The sequence below is a fragment of the Salmo salar genome, chromosome 23 (genome assembly GCF_965601325.2).
Source record: "Salmo salar chromosome 23, fSalSal1, whole genome shotgun sequence".
Classification (NCBI taxonomy): domain Eukaryota; kingdom Metazoa; phylum Chordata; class Actinopteri; order Salmoniformes; family Salmonidae; genus Salmo; species Salmo salar.
The window spans coordinates 9,109,721-9,128,893 of NC_138313.1; the positions used below are offsets into that span (position 1 = coordinate 9,109,721).

The 19,173-nt window shown below is 44.9% G+C and overlaps 1 protein-coding gene across 11 annotated transcripts in view; it reads right to left on the minus strand.

The window, feature by feature from the left end:
* LOC106584026 (dedicator of cytokinesis protein 7) overlaps nucleotides 1-19,173 on the minus strand; it is a 105,927-nt gene that overhangs the window by 14,951 nt on the left and 71,803 nt on the right. For 5 of the 11 annotated variants that reach the window (XM_014168806.3, XM_014168805.3, XM_082967903.1 and 2 more), the window contains exons 21-30: nucleotides 17,152-17,244; nucleotides 15,889-15,978; nucleotides 14,596-14,691; nucleotides 13,731-13,871; nucleotides 13,407-13,520; nucleotides 11,447-11,614; nucleotides 11,155-11,294; nucleotides 5,961-6,130; nucleotides 5,505-5,677; nucleotides 5,163-5,345 (exon numbers count right to left, since the gene is read on the minus strand). In XM_014168806.3, coding sequence (XP_014024281.3) covers nucleotides 5,163-5,345; nucleotides 5,505-5,677; nucleotides 5,961-6,130; nucleotides 11,155-11,294; nucleotides 11,447-11,614; nucleotides 13,407-13,520; nucleotides 13,731-13,871; nucleotides 14,596-14,691; nucleotides 15,889-15,978; nucleotides 17,152-17,244 — 1,368 coding nt within the window. The remainder of the gene's footprint in view (nucleotides 1-5,162; nucleotides 5,346-5,504; nucleotides 5,678-5,960; nucleotides 6,131-11,154; nucleotides 11,295-11,446; nucleotides 11,615-13,406; nucleotides 13,521-13,730; nucleotides 13,872-14,595; nucleotides 14,692-15,888; nucleotides 15,979-17,151; nucleotides 17,245-19,173) is intronic. The other 6 variants (XM_014168810.3, XM_014168809.3, XM_014168808.3 and 3 more) reach the window with 2 other exon arrangements.

Consider the following 19,173-nt stretch of genomic DNA (forward strand, 5'->3'; position numbering starts at 1 on the left):
CACATCAATCCCAGAACAACAGCAAAGGACCTTGTGAAGATGCTGGAGGAAACAGGTACAAAAGTATCTATATCCACAGTAAAACGAGTCCTATATCGACATAATCTGAAAGGCCGCTCAACAAGGAAGAAGCCACTGCTCCAAAACCACGATAAAAAAGCCAGACTTCAGTTTGCAACTGCACATGGGGACAAAGATTGTACTTTTTGGAGGAATGTCCTCTGATCTGATGAAACAAATATAGAACTGTTTGGCCATAATGACCATCGTTATGTTAGGAGGAAAAAAGGGGGAGGCTTGCAAGCTGAAGAACACCATCCCAACCGTGAAGCAAGAGGGTGGCAGCATCATGTTGTGGAGGTGCTTTGCTGCAGGAGGGACTGGTGCACTTCACAAAATAGATGGCATTATGAGGAAGGAAAATTACGTGGAAATATTGAAGCAACATCTCAAGACATCAGTCAGGAAGTTAAAGCTTGGTCGCAAATGGGTCTTCCAAGTGGACAATGACCCCAAGCTACTTCAAAAGTTGTGGCAAAATGGCTTAAGGACAACAAAGTCAAGTTATTGGAGTAGCCATCACAAAGCCCTGAACTCAATCCTATAGAACATTTGTGGGCAGAACTGAAAAAGCGTGTGAGAGCAAGGAGGCCTACAAACCTGACTCAGTTACACCAGCTCTGTCAGGAGGAATGGGCCAAAATTGACCCACGTTTGACCCAAGTTAAACAATTTAAAGGCAAGTCTACCAAATACTAATTGAGTGTATGTAAACTTCTGACCCACTGGGAATGTGATGAAAGAAATAAAAGCTGAAATAAATCATGCTACTGTTATTCTGACATTTCACATTCTTAAAATAAAGTGGTGTTCCTAACTGATCTAAGACAGGGAATTTTTACTAGGATTAAATGTCAGGAATTGTGAAAAACTGAGTTTAAATATATTTGGCTATCGTGTATGTAAACTTCCGACTTCAACTGTACATATGGGAAGTACAAATTCATAGAACCTTTTGAAATAAGTTTCTTTCCACCCAGTCTTATCCAGGCACGAAATAATGGACTGTCAAGTGAGGCAATACACTTGACGTGCTTATACAGAATTGAGGCATTACTGTTAAGTTCATGTTTTAAGTATCCCTATTTTTCTGTTATTACGGGGCTATCACTCAGTCAAGAGTGCGGCTGCGCAGGAAGTTAGTTCGTGGATGGACCTAGCCGTGAGTGTAATGGCTACCTTGTAGTGTGTTCATACAGTATAGTAAACTTTGTTCAACTGGAACCTTGTCGTTGTGTCATTTCGAGTTAACATTGGTAGCAGAGGATGGCTAATAACTACAATGTGCCACCTCGCTTCGACGAGAAGAGGTCGTACGAAAGTTGGAAAAATGAACTTGGAATCTGGACACGGGTTACTAATCTGGACGCGAAAAAGCAAGCACTTGCGGTGGTATTATCGCTCGACGGAAGAGCGAGAGATACAGCACTGGAAATATCCGTTGAGGATTTGAACAATGATGATGGTATGGGAACTTTGATCAGAGCACTGGATTCTGTATTTCTTAAAGAAGAGAAAGACCGTGCCTACGAGGCATATTCAAACTTTGACAGTGTTTCGAGAGATATTTCGGTTGCAATGACGGACTACATCATTGATTTCGAACAAAGGTACAATAGGATGCGCAAGTACGACATGGTTCTCCCGGATGCAGTGTTAGCTTTCAAGTTGCTAGATACTGCCTGTCTAGATGGTAGGGAGAAACAGTTGGCTTTGACTGCTTGTACTGTACTGACTTTTGCATCAATGAAGTCGGCACTAAAAAGAATTTTTGGTGAAAAGACGTCTGTCGCGCCGTTAACAGATGGAATGCAAGCGAGTGACGGAGCATATTACACTGAGCAGCAGAGAAAAGGCGCCAAAAAGTCACGTTCAAGACAACCTGAAGAGGGCGCCATTTCCCGGAACAAATCCACTGGACAAATATGGAAGGAGATCAAAATGTGCTGTTTGTCAAAGCACTTACCATTGGGTTAAAGACTGTCCTCATAAAAATGAACAAGTTAAACTAACAGAGGAAAATGTAAACACAGATATAGAGCAGTGTAACATTACACTGTTTTCAAATGAATCTGCTTCTGATACTGAGATTTTTTATAGTTGAATCCTTAGGATCTGCTGTTATTGATACTGCATGTACACGGACAGTGTGTGGTGCAAAATGGCTTGATAGCTATGTTAGTGAACTAAATATGAAAGAAGTACAAAATATGATTGACACACCAAGCAACAGAGCTTTCAAATTTGGAGATGGGAGAATTGTCCATTCTACCAAGAGAGTTAAGATACCAGCAAAAATTGGTCAGTCTAAGTGTCACATTGAAACAGAGGTGGTCCCTACAGATGTCCCCTTACTATTAAGCAAAGCTTCCCTCAAGAAGGCAGGGGCTGTACTAGACATAAAACATGACAAGGCAGTGATGTTTAAACAACCAGTGACTCTTGAACTTACTACCTCAGGCCACTATTGTGTAAACATTTTAGACAAAGACATCACACAGAGTCCATGCAAAAATGAGATTCGGACGGACACAGAGCACATGGAGATTCTGACAGTCACAGAGAACATGAACACAAAAGAAAAACAAAGTATTTTTTAAAGCTTTACAAACAGTTTGGACATGCTACAGTTGACAGACTTCAGAAGTTACTCAGCAGTTCAGGGAATAATGATGAGAGTATTTCCATTCTACAGCAGATAGTTAACAATTGTGAGACATGTCAAAAATACAGTAAACCTAAGCCCAAACCAGCTGTTGGTTTGCCACTAGCTTCCAAGTACAATGAAACAGTGGCTGTAGATCTACATGAGTTAGCACCAAGTGTGTGGTACCTTCACATAATCGACCACTTCACACGCTTCAGCACTGGAAGCATTGTGAATACAAAGAAACCCAGTGACGTCGTCAGGCACTTCATGCATTCCTGGGTAAGTGTGCATGGCCCTCCCCAGAAATTGTACAGTAACAATGGAGGAGAATTCAATAATAATGAAATAAGAGAAATGGCAGAGAAATTCAACATGGAAGTAAAGACAACTGCTGCATACAGTCCATGGAGCAATGGACTTCTGGAGAGACATAATCAAACACTCACAGAGATCATGCTGAAAGTGAAGCAAGACAATGGATGTGACTGGAACACAGCCCTAGATTGGGCTTTGATGGCAAAAAACTCTATGCACAATGTTCATGGTTACAGCCCATACCAACTAGTGTTCGGGCAGAACCCTAATCTTCCCTCTGTACTGGTTGACAAGCCACCAGCACTAGAAGGGGCCAGTGTGAGTGCATGGGTGGGACAGCACCTGTCAGCACTACATGCAGCGAGAAAAGCGTTCACTGAAGCAGAGTGCTCAGAAAGAATTCGCAGGGCTCTGCGTAAACAGCTACGACCCACCGATGAGAAGTACGAAACTGGAGACAAAGTGTACTACAAACGAGTTGACTGTCAAGAGTGGAAGGGACCGGGAGTAGTCATTGGCCAAGATGGTGTGGTGATATTTGTGAGGCACGGAGGCATCATTGTCAGGGTGCATCACTCAAGATTGCAGAAAGTAAATTATCAACAAGATAGAGGGGCTGTTGCTGAGAATCATCCTAATGAAAAGGAGACAGTAACAGACACAAACCTACCAGATGTCACATCCAATGATATGGACACTGAAACTGACACAGGAAATGGAGCAGAGACCTTCAAACATGCCACAGATAATACTGTTGAGCGTTCAAATGAGGAAAACATTCAACAACAGCCACATGTGTTAAGACAACATGGATGTTCCAATCTGAAAACTGGACAAACTGTTAAATACATGGACAGAGAAAGTGGTATTCCACATACAGCAACCATCATTGGACGAGCAGGAAAAGCCAAAGGAAAACACCAGAACTGGTACAACTTGCAGTACTCTGAACCAGTTACACTTTCTGGTACAACAGGGTCAGCTGACCTGTCACTTGTAGATAATCTCAGAATTGAACCAATGGAAAATCGAGAATGACATTCAAAATGATGATGTACTTGAAACAAAGGACGTGTCATTTGACTCAGCTAAGCTAGATGAGCTCAGTAATTGGAGGAAAAATGGAGTGTTTGAGGAAGTTACAGACATTGGCCAAAAATGTGTCTCAACAAGGTGGGTGTGTACCCTTAAAGAGTCCTTAACTGGAATAGTGCCTAAAGCACGTCTAGTGGCTAGAGGTTTTGAGGAGCTGGCTGCTAAACAACTCCCAAAAGACTCACCGACATGCGCCTCAGAGTCACTCAGATTGCTGATGTCCGTGATCTGCCAGAAAAAATGGAAACTTAATTCCATAGACATCAAATCTGCATTTTTGCAGGGAACAGAGCAGTCAAAAAAGATCAGAAGGGTTGTCCGAAGCACACTTGCTGGAGAAACACTTGCTCTTGCGGATGGAATTGACAATGCGATCTTTCTTGCAACTCTGTTCTCAGAGCTTACCACTGGTGAGACAAAACGGCACATTCTACCTGTAGTTTGTGTCACTGACAACTACTCATTAGTTGATGCTTTGAAGTCAACCAAGTCTGTCACAGAGAAAAGACTTCGTCTTCAGATTAGCAGCATCAAGGAACTTATTCAAGCACAGAGAATCCAGCGGATTCTGTGGTCGACCACAAAGGAACAGCTTGCTGACTGTCTGACTAAAAAGGGAGCATCCGGTCTTGTGCTCCTACAGGCTCTCAGTAATGGAAAGTGGCAGCTTGAGTAATACAAATAAAAACTGTCACAAAACCCATTTGTAATGGGGAACTTAAATAATACTTGGACATTGAATTATGTTGTTGATGTTTAATTTGCCTTTAAAGAAAAGGGGGAGATTGTTAAGTTCATGTTTTAAGTATCCCTATATTTCTGTTATTACGGGGCTATCACTCAGTCAAGAGTGCGGCTGCGCAGGAAGTTAGTTCGTGGATGGACCTAGCCGTGAGTGTAATGGCTACCTTGTAGTGTGTTCATACAGTATAGTAAACTTTGTTAAATTGGAACCTTGTCGTTGTGTCATTTCGAGTTAACAATTACTACAATAGATCTACAACACGCGCGTGCCTTTTCTGTGCTCCAGGTGTCACGTTACCTTGTACTCGAAGCAGGAGACACAGAGGAAGAGCATGTCCAGCAGACGGTTGAGCTGGGAGACAGATAGGTCAGTGAACCACTTCTGTAGTACACACTCATCTGCATTCTTCAGAACCCACAGCAGACAGATCAACAGACTGCGACTGGACTCTGCTGAGAAGGTGGCGTGCGGACGACTGGCCTGGAGAGAGAGAGAGATGGGAAAGACCAAGGGGGAAAAAGGTGAGCAAAACAGAGAGGTAGAAAGGGGGAACTTAACAGAAGGAGAGAAAGTAACCGGAAGAAAAGAGAGGGAATAAGCAAGGAAGGGATGGAGAAAGAGAACAGGAATTGTAGGTGCCTGTGGGTTGAGCAGGAAGCTGCTGGGACGGGACATTGGAGTTGAGGTCCCCGCTATCGCCATGGCAACAGTCTGACTGATCATGCTGTTGCCGTCCTCTACAGACTCATCCCCCCCGGCCCCATCTGCGGACCCCTGAGCTCCCCCAGGGCGGCCCCACTGGATATGGGACTCTACATAAATGAGGGGGGGAGAGGAGAGAAACCAATCAGGATCAACAAGCACAAAACAAAATTAGTCGGGAGTAGCACATTAGAGTTGCAGACATTGTTTAATGGGCTTTTCCTGAGCAGCACCAGAACCAGTGGGATGCCCAAAGATTTCTAAAGCCACCTGATAGTCCATCTATCTAATCACACAGCCATTCAAGTATGGATAAACTCCACATATCTACAGACTCAGAATACTCCTGAAAGTTTAGGACAGGGAAAGGCTAAATGTAGAATTTAGACCCACCTGTGAAGTCGTGCAGCTGGGGCAGCGTTTCCATGACGATGCCGATGAGTGGCAGGTAGAGCATGGCGACACGGGCCTTGACCTCAGGGTCAGCGTAGCGGGGGTCGGAGTCATGGCTGGACAGCAGGTTATGGACCACACTGACCACCTTCTTATGTAAGCCAAACATCCTATAGGTTAGGTAGGGAGAAAGACAGAGGTTATTGTTTATTTGGACAGGGACAAGTTCAAACACATTGACCAAACAATTTCCTGATGCATTGCATTATGGCGTTTCTAGCTTACGCTAATTCTATACAATTGTTTTGTCATTCTTGACCCAAAAACTTTTGCGGAAACAAAAGACAGCGTGTGAGGTATCAAATCAAATGTATTGGTCACATACACATGGTTAGCAGATGTTAATGCAAGTGTAGCGAAATGCTTGGCTTCTAGTTCCGACAATGCAGTAATATCTAACAAGTAATCTAACAAATTCACAAAAACAACCTTATACATACAAATGTAAAGGGATGAATAAGAATATGTACATATAAATATATGGATGAGAGATGGCCGTGCGGCATAGGCAAGATGTAGTAGATGGTATAGAATACAGAATATATATATATGAGATGAGTAATGTAGGATATATAAACATTACTAAAGTGGCATTATTTAAAGTGACTAGTGATACCTTTATTAAGTCCATTTATTTAAGTGGCCAGAGATTTGTGTCTGTATGTTGGCAGCAGCCTCTCTTTGTTAGTGATGGCTGTTTAACAGTCTGATGGCCTTGAGATAGAAGCTGTTTTTCAGTCTCTCGGTCCCAGCTTTGATGCACCTGTACTGACCTCGCCTTCTGGATGATAGCTGGGTGAACAGGCAGTGGCTCGGATGGTTGATTTTTTTTTTTGCCTTCCTGTGACATCGGGTGCTGTAGGTGTCATGGAAGGCATGTAGTTTGCACCCAGTGATGCGTTGTGCAGACCGCACCACCCTCTGGAGAGCCTTGCGGTTGAGGGCGGTGCAGTTGACGTACCACGCTGTGATACAGCCCAACAGGATGCTCTCAATTGTGCATCTGTAAAAGTTTGGGTGTTTTAGGTGACAAGCCAAATTTCTTCAGCCTCCTGAGGTTAAAGAGGCGCTGTTGCGCCTTCTTCACCACGCTGTCTGTGTGGTTGGACCATTTCAGTTTGTCTGTGATGTATACACCGAGGAACTTCAAACTTTCCACCTTCTCCACTACTGTCCCGTCGATGTGGATGGGGGGGTGCTCCGTCTGCTGTTTCTTGAAGTCCACGATCATCTCCTTTGTTTTGTTGACGTTGACTGAGAGGTTATTTTCCTGACTCCACACTCCGAGGGCCCTCACCTCCTCCTTCCTAACTGACTGAGTATATTGGTTCCTGACTTCCCTGAAGAGTTGCATATTGTTGGGGCTATTCGATCTAATGCAGAACGACACAGGATGTTTTTGTGCTGGTCAAGGGCAGTCAAGTCTGGGGTGAAACAGGCTATATCTGTTCTTAGTTCTACATTTTTTGAACGGGGCATGCTTGTTTAAGATGGAGAGGAAAGCACTTTTGAATAGCAACCAGGCATCCTCTACTGACAGGATGAGGTCAATATCCTTCCAGGATACCCGGGCCAGGTCGGTTAGAAAGTCCTGCTCGCTGAAGTATTTTAGGGAGCTTTTGACAGTGATGAGGGATGGTTGTTTGACCGCGGACCCATTACGCATGCAGGCAATGAGGCAGTGATCGCTGAGATCCTGGTTGAAGACAGCAGAGGTGCATTTAGAGGGCAAGTTGGTCAGGATGATATCTAAGACAGTGCCCATGGTTACGAATTTAGGGTTGTACCTGGTAGGTTCCTTGATAATTTGTGTGAGATTGAGGGCATCAAGCTTAGATTGTAGGACGGCCAGGGTGTTAAGCATGTCCCAATTCATCCAATGGCAGCGAGGAGTATACCACCTCAGTCATCGGCTTCATCAATAAGTGCATCGACGACGTCGTCCCCACAGTGACCTTACGTACATATCCCAACCAGAAGCCATGGATTACAGGCAACATCCGTATTGAGCTAAAAGCTAGAGCTGCCGCTTTCAAGGAGCGGGACATTAATCTGGAAGCTTGTAAGAAATCCTGCTATACCCTCATAAGAACTATCAAACAAGCAAAGCGGATTAAGATCGAATCCTACTAGACCAGCACTGACGCTCGTCGGATGTGGCAGGGCTTGAAAACTATTACAGACTACAAAGGGAAACCCAGACGCAAGCTGCCCAGTGACACGAGCCTACCAGATGAGCTAAATGCCTTTTATGCTCGCTTCGAGACAAGCAACACTGAAGCATGCACGAGAGCACCAGCTGTTCTGGTGAGTTTGAGAGTTGTTCTTGAGAGTTTGAAAGCTGAAAAGGTTGCTTTTAGTACTTGCTGTCCTTCTCTCTATCCATGGGTGCTTCATTCTGTCTCTCCAAAACTGTATCATAACACTCTCGGTAGCCAATGTGAGTGAGACCTTTAAACAGGTCAACATTCACAAAGCCGCGGGGCCAGATGGAATACCAGGATGTGTACTTAAAACATGCACATTACAACTGGCAAGTGTCTCCACTGACATTTTCAACCTCTCCCTGACCGAGTCTGTAATACCTACATGTTTCAAGCAGACCACCATAGTCCCTGTGCCCAAGGAAGCAAAGGTAACCTGCCTAAATGATAACCACCCCGTGGCACTCACATCGGTAGCCATGAAGTGCTTTGAAAGGCTGGTCATGGCTCACAACAGCATCATCCCAGATACAATAGACCCATTCCAATATGCATACCGCCCCAACAGATCCACAGATGACGCAATCTCAAATTGCAGTCCACACTCACCTTTCCCACATGGACAAAAGGAACACATGTGAAAATGCTATTCATTGACTACAGCTCAGTGTTCAACACCATAGTGACCACGAAGCTCATCACTAGCTAAGGACCATGGGACTAAACACCTTCCTCTGCAACGTGAGCCTGGACTTCCTAAAACGGGCCTCCCCATGTGGTAAGGGTAGGCAACAACACGTCTGCCACGCTGATCCTCAACACTGGGGACCCTCAGGGGTTTGTACTTAGTCCACTCCTGTACTCCACTGTGGGGACGACGTCGTCAATGCACTTTTAGGATGAACATTCATTGTTCACCCACTACTGCGTGGCCAAACACGACTCCAACACCACCATTAAGTTTGCTGACGACACAACAGTGGTAGGCCTGATCACCGACAACGATGAGACAGCCTATAGAGAGGAGGCCAGAGAACTGGCAGTGTGGTGCCAGGACAACAACCTCTCACTCAATGTGAGCAAGACAAAGGAGCTGATCGTGGACTACAGGAAAAGGGCCCCCATTAACATCGACGGGGCTGTAATGGACCGGGTCGAAAGTTTCAAGTTCCTTGGTGTCCACATCAGTTAAATAAAGGTTAAGTAAACAAACACACCAAGACAGTCGTGAAGAGGGCACAACAAAACATTTTCCCCCCTCAGGAGACTGAAAAGATTTGGCAAGGGTCCCTAGGTGCTCAAAAAGTTCTACAGCTGCACCATTGAGAGCATCCTGACCGGTTGTGTCATCGCCTGGTATGGCAACTGCTCGGCATCAGACCGTAAGGCGCTACAGAGGGTAGTGCGTACAGCCCAGTACATCAGTGGAGCCAAGTTTCCTGCCATCCAGGACCTCTATAATAGGCAGTGTCAGAGGAAAGCCCATAAAATTGTCAGAGACTCCAGTCCCCCAAGTCAAGGACTGTTTTCTCTGCTACAGCACGGCAAGTGGTCCCAGAGCGCCAAGTCTAGGACCAAAAGGCTCCTTAACAGCTTCTACCCCCAAGCCATAAGACTGCTGAACAATTAATGAAATGGCCACCGGACTATTTACATTGACACCACCCTCCCCCCACATTTGTTTTGTACATTACTGCTACTCGCTGTTTATTATCTATGCATAGTCATTTCACCCCTAATTACATGTACAAATTACCTCAACTAAACTGTACCCCAGCACACTGACTCGGTACCCCCTGTATATAGCCTCGTTATTTTGTGTTACTTTTAATTCTTTTTTACTTTAGTTTATTTGGTGAATATTTTCTTAACTCTTCTTGAACTGCTTGTAAGTAAACATTTCACGATAAGGTCTACACTTGTTGTATTCGGCGCAAGTTACCCCAAGTTACCCTAACAGGTAGGCCTACATTACATTCAATGTGTTTATGCAAGTTTTCTGGGACATAAAATTCACCAATAGGATGCTAACTTGTTAAAAGATCACATTTGGGATCTAGCTAATGATTAGCCCAATAGGGTAAATGCAGATTAGCTATAAATAAATAGGCTGAAGCATGGGGTAGCCTCTATGCTGCATCAGCTGGGCTACAGGTGATAACGCTTACTGCTAACAGCATACCTGATAACATGGACCATTCATAGGCTATATGGACAAAGTCCAATACCATCACCAGCTGGGCTTTTAAACTGTCACTATATGGGGCAGATGTTCACATCATCATTTTTGTAGGTTTGTGTCAAGAACTGCAACGCTGCTGGGTTTTTCCACGCTCAACAGTTTCCCGTGTGTATCAAGAATGGTCCACCACCCAAAGGACATCCAGCCAACTTGACAACTGTGGGAAGCATTGGAGTCAACATGTGCCAGCATCCCTATGGAATGCTTTCAACACCCTTTAGAGTCCATGCCCCGACCAATTGAGGCTGTTCTGAGGGCAAAATGGGGCGCTGCAGCTCAATATTAGGAAAGTGTCCTTAATATTTTGAATACTCATTGTATACGTCAGATGAACGATAACCCTGCTTATTAACAGTCACTCACTCACACAATGTACTGCCCCTTAGCCTTGAGAGGGTCAAAAATGACAAAGACACACAGTATAGGTCAAAGGAGAGAAACCTTCTCAATAGCACGCCACGCACAGTACCCCCCTAGACCTTCAGAAAGTACAGAATGACCGAGAGAAACATGAGGTCCACGTGACCACAGTAACCCTCACACACAGTAACAAAATGTACTAACCACCTAGGAGCCTGCCTCGAGAATGACAGAGAGCGACAAAGGAGCCAAATGACATAACCTCTCGGTCTCCCTATCACACACAAACACAAACACACAGACAGTAACACAGTTTATGATTACTGACGCTTCGGCCTCTGGGTCCAGGATGACAGCCAGTTCAGTCAGCACCAGACCAGCCAGGTAGTGCTGCTCTCTGAAGGGGACAGACAACTCAAACATGTTGGCTATCTTCTGGTCCTGGGCATGGGTAGAGAAGCCAGAACTCTGTGGAGATGGAGAGAGGTATGGAGAGAGTGAGAAACAGAAGCAGGGGATGATTTAGAGACATTGTCCACACACCACTTACTCCTCCAGGATGTGTGTGCATGTGTATATCTATGTGTGTGTCCAGTGTGTGTGTATTGTGTATAGCTGACCTGTGAGGTTGCGGATGACATGCTGGGTGAAGGCGAGGCGGGGGGCGTGAGGAGGCTGCAGGGCAGGTTAAGTGTGACGTAGTGCTCGTGGCTACAGACGATCCTCAGGAAGTCGAGTCTCAGGGACTCCAGAGTCGGGTTCTGCAGCATGTACAGCTTAGTGGACACCTGGGGAAAGACATGGAATGAGGTCTAGAAAACTGCCCAAAAAACAGGGTTTGATGGAGAAGCACTGTTGAGGCCCTTTACTCCAAGTCAGTGAAGTGACATCCAGTAGTGTAATTCAAATCAAATCTTATTTGTTACGTGCTCCGAATACAACAGGTGTAGACCTTACCGTAAAATGCTTACTTACAAGCCCTTAACTAACAATGCAGTTCAAGAAAGAGTTAAAAAGTAACACAATAAAATAACAATAACGAGGCCATATACAGGGGGTACCGGTACCGAGTCAATGTGTGGGGGTACAGGTTAGTCAAGTTATTTTGTACATGTAGGTAGGGGTAAAGTGACTATGCATAGTTAATAAACAGCGAGTAGCAGCAATGTACAAAACAAATGTGGGGGGAGGGTGGTGTCAATGTACAAAACAAAGGGGTTTCAATGTAAATAGTCCGGGTGGCAATTTGATTAATTGTTCAGCAGTCATATGGCTTGGGGGTAGAAGCTGTTAAGGAGCCTTTGGGACATAGACTTGGCATTCCGGTACCGCTTGCTGAGCGGTAGCAGAGTGAACAGTCTATGACTTTGGTGACTGGAGTCTTTAACAACTTGTTGGGCCTTCCTATGACACCGCCTAGCATATAGGTCCTGGATGGCAGGATGTACTGGGCCGTACGCACTTACATCTGTAGCGCCTTTACGGTCAGATGCCGAGCAATTGCCATACCAGGCGGTGATGCAACCGGTCAGGATGCTCTCGATGGTTCCGCTGTAGAACTTTTTGAGGATCTGGGGACCCATGCCAAATTATTTCTCCTGAGGGGGAAAATGTTTTGTCATGCACTCTTCACGACTGTCTTGGTGTGTTTGGACCATGATAGTTCATTTCTGATGTGGACACCAAGGAACTTGAAACTCTCGACCCGGTCCATTACAGCCCTGTCGATATTGATGGGGGCCTGTTCGGCCCGCCATTTCCTGTAGTCTACGATCAGCTCCTTCGTCTTGCTCACATTAAGGGAGAGGCTGTTGTCCTGGCACCACACTGCCAGGTCTCTGACCTCCTCCCTATAGGCTGTCTCGTTGTTGTCGGTGATCAGGCATACCACTGTTGTGTCGTCAGCAAACTTAATGATGGTGTTGGAGTCGTGTTTGGCCACGCAGTCGTGGGTGAACAGGGAGTACACGGGGGGACTAAGCACGCACCCCTTAGGGACCCCAGTGTTGAGGATCAGCGTGGCAGATGTGTTGTTACCTAACCTTAACACCTGGGGGCGGCCCGTCAGGAAGTCCAGGATCCAGTTGCAGAGGGAGGTGTTTAGTAACATTGGCCTTAGCTTAGTGATGAGCTTTGCGGGCACTATGGTGTTGAACGCTGAACTGTAGTCAATGAACAGCATTCTCACATAGGTGTTCCTTTTGTCCAGGTGGGAAAGGGCAGTGTGGAGTGTGATTGAGATTGTGTCATCTGTGGATCTGTTGGAACAGGTATGCGAATTGGAGTGGGTCTAGGGTTTCCGGGATGATGGTGTTGATGTGAGCCATGTCCAGCCTTTCAAAGCACTTCATGGCTACCGACGTGAGTGCTACAGGGCGGTAATCATTTAGGCAGGATAGCAGGATTGATAATTGGCAGAATAGCTACTGTAGCGTTACTTCCGAAATCCTGTGCACAAGGTCACTCTAATCTATCATAGTGGTTTCATCACCAAGCCTTTTAAATGAAAGCAGATTCTGCAAGGATGTTGTCATTGAGGTGCTGTTGGGTGCTAAGTGGGTTGGTTCCCTCTCCCAGTACCTGTTTCCAGTATGTCTTGATGAGGGAGAAGACAAAGCCTCGGTCCATGACAGACAGCAGGTCATTCAGGAAGAAGGCCAGGCTGGTGTTCAGACGCTCCACCAACTCCAGGTCCTGATTGGACAGAAACACAAGGTCAGAGGTCAGGTTAAAGTCTCGAGAACACTGCTCGATCTGATTGACTCAGAACCAGAAAAGGTCAATTTATTTGAAGTATCTGTGTGGTTAGTGGCATTAGAAACTGCTGTGTTGATGTAAGCCTGATCTGTACTGTCCCGTGTGTCCTATGCTGGTGACAAAGTTTATTCAAATTTTCACTCCTACCTTCTGAAAGCGTGAGACAATGTCCCCAGCGATGGTGCTGACCAGGGCTGTAATGTCATCCATGAAGCGCTCGGGGAAACGGTTCTTTCTGGGCGACTCTAGCCGGTCGGTGAAGTACAGGTGGTGGATGATGCTCTTCACCTGAGGAGTGAGGTCATCAAGGTGAGACAGGGCCCAACCATAGATGATAGAGGACTCTAGGGCCCAAAAGCTTGTTTTAGCATGGGCAGCGCCATTGAGGACTTTCACCATTTTGAAGTAGTAACTGGGTGGGACTTCATATGGGTTAAGGATGGATCACATAATTCCATCCAGGTCATCAGGAGGAATCAGCCAATGAATTGTGCTTGTGAGTAAACATTCCATAACTGCAGGTGGCAATACATCGCCAACCTTGGCATAATACCTGTTCAAACAACACACTACTCCATAATGGGACAGACACATTTTTTTACATTTTAGTCATTTAGCAGACGCTCTTATCCAGAGCGACTTACAGTTGTGAATACATTTCATACATTTTTTTTTCTTTTTCGTACTGGTCCCCCGTGGGAATCGAACCCACAACCCTGGCGTTGCAAACACCATGCTCTACCAACTGAGCCACACGGGACTTCCTGAAGACACAGTGATGTCTAAGTCTATGGGCCCAACACATAGTGGTAGTCATGAGTCGTCAACATCTGGCCAAGTTGGAAAGTTGGAAGCCCCATGTAGTTCTACAATTTATCTTCTTAAAATCAGTTTTTCAAACTAACCAAGCAATTCTGGTGGACATGCAACCAGGCCAGAGCAGTACAGGTCGGCACAGCTTAGTAGTGTGAAAAGGGCGCCAGAGATGCAGCTGTGTGTAGTCTTGTCTTACCATGAGCTCAAAGAAGAACCAGGCCTGTTGTAGAGCTCCCTCCCTGACGATGCCACTGCTCACCACCCACTGTAGGGCCAGCTCCTCATGGAACAACTGAGACACAGAGAGATGGAGACACACAGACCAAACAGTTAAGCTCAAACTAAATTGATGTGTGTGTCTATCTTAAACATGTAATATTTGCTCAGAAAGACTAAATAATCCACTTGGTGCACCTGTGTCTGGTGGTAACACTGAAAAGGGAGGCTTCATTAAAATATAAATATGTTTTATTTATATATTTATATAAATAAATATAAAAGTGTGTGCTGTTTCCCTGAACAAGAGTAAAAGTGCTATAGTTAGTGGTACATTACACACAGACACACACACACACACTTCAATCACAGCCAAGAGGTGGGACTTCTACACTCTACATCAGGGAAGGGCAACTGGAGGCCAGCGACCCCCCTTTTGTCAGTCGAGGTCTCGACTTACTGGTTAGAGTTAGAATAAACAAGGTGCAATTTCTAAATGTGGTTGTGTATCGGCAGTTTTTCTCCTGTTATGTCAGTCACCGAGTCACTCAATTAGGCCATGTCAGCTACATTTTTTTATTTTTTATTTTTAGATCGGCAAGTTAGTCTCGCCAGCTATCTAAACCTGTAGTAATCACAGTTGAATTACCAACCTGGGGTCCCCCATGGATTTTGTTAGTCACTCAGTCACTCAATCAGATATCATATTAAAAACTGCAAACAATTCTCTCCGCTCCATGAAAAATGAGCAGAATTGCAGGAAATTGCTAAATGTTCTCTCCACCCCATGACAATGTGTAGAATTACAGCAAACTTGCTTTAAAACTGCCACATGGCAAAATGTGTAGAATTGCAGAAAATGAACTAATAAAACGTAACATTTTTGTCTCACCTGTCAAGAGGGGGGCTGCTAAAATGTTTTGCTCGCAAGGTGTGGGGACCCTCCAAACAAAATGTAATTTAGGGCCGCATGCTTATTTGGATCCCCATTATCTTTTGCAGAAGCAGCAGCTACTCTCCCGGGGTCCACAAATGTGTGTGTATGGATGTAGGTATGCAGACTTGCATGCCACTGTGGCCCCTCATTAGGAGTTCAGATGTTTTGTGGTCCCCAACCTCATCAAAGTTGCCCATCCCTGCTCTACATCCAAAAAGACCACAATCCCCCAAATACACCATCCAATCAAGAGGCACACATCCAAACACAGACAGGTGAATAAGGTGAGGGGGCTCTCTGTATGGTTCCTCCCCCAGTGTAGACAGTGGCAGGTACCTTTTTGGTGGGTAACCGTCCTGTTAAAGTTTGCAAGAAACTGGAGCTCTCAGTGTGCGAAGACATGCGGTTGCCACAGCGCTCCATGGCCTATGGGTGGGATGGATGGGACGGTGACAACAACAACAGGTTAGTGAGGTCTAGCTGTAGCACCTTCTCAACCCAAGGAGATGTGTCTGCAGCAGAATCCCTCTCTCACACACACACACACACAATTAACAAACATGAGCACAAACAAATCACACAAAACAACATAATCTAACCTACAGTATACAAAACATACAGTACCAATGTAGAAGTAGAGTGTGTGAGTTCCCTCATATTTACATTTCTTACACACCTCATTAGATACATTTTACACAAGTGGAAAAACTGTCGCTAGACATGCAGTTCGTGCACAGTTTAAACTGTGGGGGAAAAATGACAACAAACACCCCAAATGTGGGTTAACTTGTGCGTACAACTTAACTCAGTTAAATAAACATGCATATAGGATTTTTTACTGAATCTTTGGACATGACTAGATCCACAAAACATCCTTCATTTGGGGCGGCAGGTAGCCTAGTGGTTAGAGCGTTGGCTAGATCAAATCTCCGAGCTGACAAGGTAAAAATCTGTCGTTCTGCCCCTGAACAAGGCAGTTAACCCACTGTTCCTAGGCCGTCATTGAAAATAAGAATATGTTCTTACTGACTTGCCTAAATAAATAAAGGCAAAATAAAAAAATTAAAAATGTCAACCAATGACGACAACCATAGTCACAACACAGACAGAAAAAAGACAAAGAGAAGCACGTACACACTCGCAGTCACTCCCAAACCCACCTAGCACACTCCACATCATGCCCGTCCCACACGCTGAATGAGATTAGTAGTAGGTCATGCATGGGTTTAAATGATCATGGTGAAAATTAAACAGGACTGGGAATGACAGGGTGAAGAAAGCCAATTAAAATGAATGTGCAGTGAGAAATTCTTCTGCACTTGTTTCAAGACAGTGACAACCCCCCGGCTTCAGAATGGGCATAGATGTTTCTTCTACAGCCAACTGGAGAGAGAAAGGTGTTGTGTAAAAACTGAAAGGATGACAAGAAGGGAAATAACTAAAGAAGAAAGAACTGAAGATGGCGGTCTAAGGTTCAGCTTTGACTTCCTAAGTCTGGAGCGTGTAGGTGAGGAGTGGTTGAGGTGCGGGTTAAGAAGGGTAGGGAGTGACGGTGATGTGTTTTTTGGTGGGAGAGGAAGGGAGTTATTGTTGAAGCACCTGCATGGTGTCAGTGTCAGAACCGGTGCTGGATCTCCAGGGGGTGCTCTTACACCCCATGGTGTGCACCCAGGAGTTGGAGCGGTCTAGGCCCTGAGACGTCAAGGGTCCCAGGTCAAAGGGTAGGCAAGATTAAGGGAGCAACAAGCGGACGGAGCAGCACAGGGGAAGAAGGAATAGCATAGAGGTTAAAGGTTAAGATGATTGAATCGTAAGCAGCAGGGCGGAATAATAAAGTTAGCTAGTTAAAGATCTGAAATAATTTAATTAGAAACCCATGATTCATGAAAACAGCAAAGCATGAACAGATTAGATCGCATATCCCATCATGATAATCTGCACCCTTGGTTCAGAAACAAGAATACAGGTTAGTTTAGTAGCATTATACTGTAGGTATCATTTGTCACACAGAGGAAGCCATAGAACTAGAATTACTAGGATACCTTGAACAGGAATCTCCATTCAAGTCGATGTGCCATCATGGGTGGCTATTCTATTTCTATGGGGGTAGCATCCATCACGCTAGACCAGACTATTCAGAAAGACCGAGAAGGGAGTGTTCATCACTCACTCATCTGTCAAGCACTTTTGGGGTCAAATTAAGTAATTTGATCAAAGTACCAAATCATTGTACGATTTATATGACTGCATTAGAGTAACAAGTCCATGTTATTAACTCATTTACAAAGTGTCTCTGCAATACACTTGGATACCCCTGGAAATGACCCAACTAACAGAGCCATGAAGATTGTTTAACGTTACTAAAAGTGTGCTACTGTATGCTTTGCTATGCCTTCGTCGCTGAGGTTGCCCTCTCTCTTCTGTGTGTCAGGTTGCCAATACAGGGGTTACAGAGATAAGGTGTTCCTGCTGATGTTTGTCCATCAGCTATAGGGTTTGACAAGTCACACAGTTGAGAAATGCTGCTCTCAGGTTCATAGTGTACAGTAAGTGATACAGTGAACGCTTATGTGGAGGCAGAAACAGTGGGGCTTTTCAATCCAATCCTCTTTGAAGTCAGTGAATCCATGTAAATGAGGGGGGAAAAAGTGCTTCAGTGTACGCTTGTTATATAATTAAGCAATAAGGCCAGAGTGGGTGTGGTTTATGGCCAATATATCACAGCTAAGGGCTGTTCTTTTGGACGACGCAAAGCGGAAATCCTGGATACAGACCTTAGCTGTGGTATAGTGGTCATATACCACAAACCCCCGAGATACCTTATTGCTATTATAAGCTGGTTACCAATATAATTAGAGCAGTGCATTCGGAAAGTATTCAGAATCCTAGACTTTTTCCACTGTTACATTACAGCCTTATTCTAAAATAGATTAAATAGTTTGCTCCCCTCAATCTACACACAATACCCCATGACAAAGCAAAAACTGATTTTTGAAATGTTTGCAAAAAAAGGATCTCTGTACTTTCCTCCATTAATCTTTCCCTCGATCCTGATTAGTCGCCCAGTCCCTGCCTCTGAAAAATATCGCCGACAGCACGATGCTGCCACCACCATGCTTCATCAGAAGTGACGCTTGGCATTCAGACCAAAGAGTTCAATCTTGGTTTCATCAGACCAGAGAATCTTGTTTCTCATGGTCTGAGAGTCCTTTAGGTGCCTTTTGGCAACTCCAAGCGGGCTGTCATTTGCCTTTTACTGTGGGAGTGGCTTCCGTCTGGCCACTCTACCATAAATACCTGATTGGTGAAGTGCTGCAGAGATGGTTGTCCTTCTGGAAGGTTCTCCCATTTCCACAGAGGAACTCTAGAGCTCTGTCAGTGAGACCATCGACACAATCCTGTCTCAGAGCTCTATGGACAATTCCTTCGACCTCATAGCTTGGTTTTTGCTCTGACATGCACCGTCTACTCTGGGACCTTATATAGACAAGTGTGTGCCTTTCCAAATCATGTCCAATCAATTGAATTTACCACAGGTGGAATATAATCAAGTTGTAGAAACATCTTAAGGATGATCAAAGGAAACGGAATGCACCGGAGCTCAATTTCGAGTCTCATAGC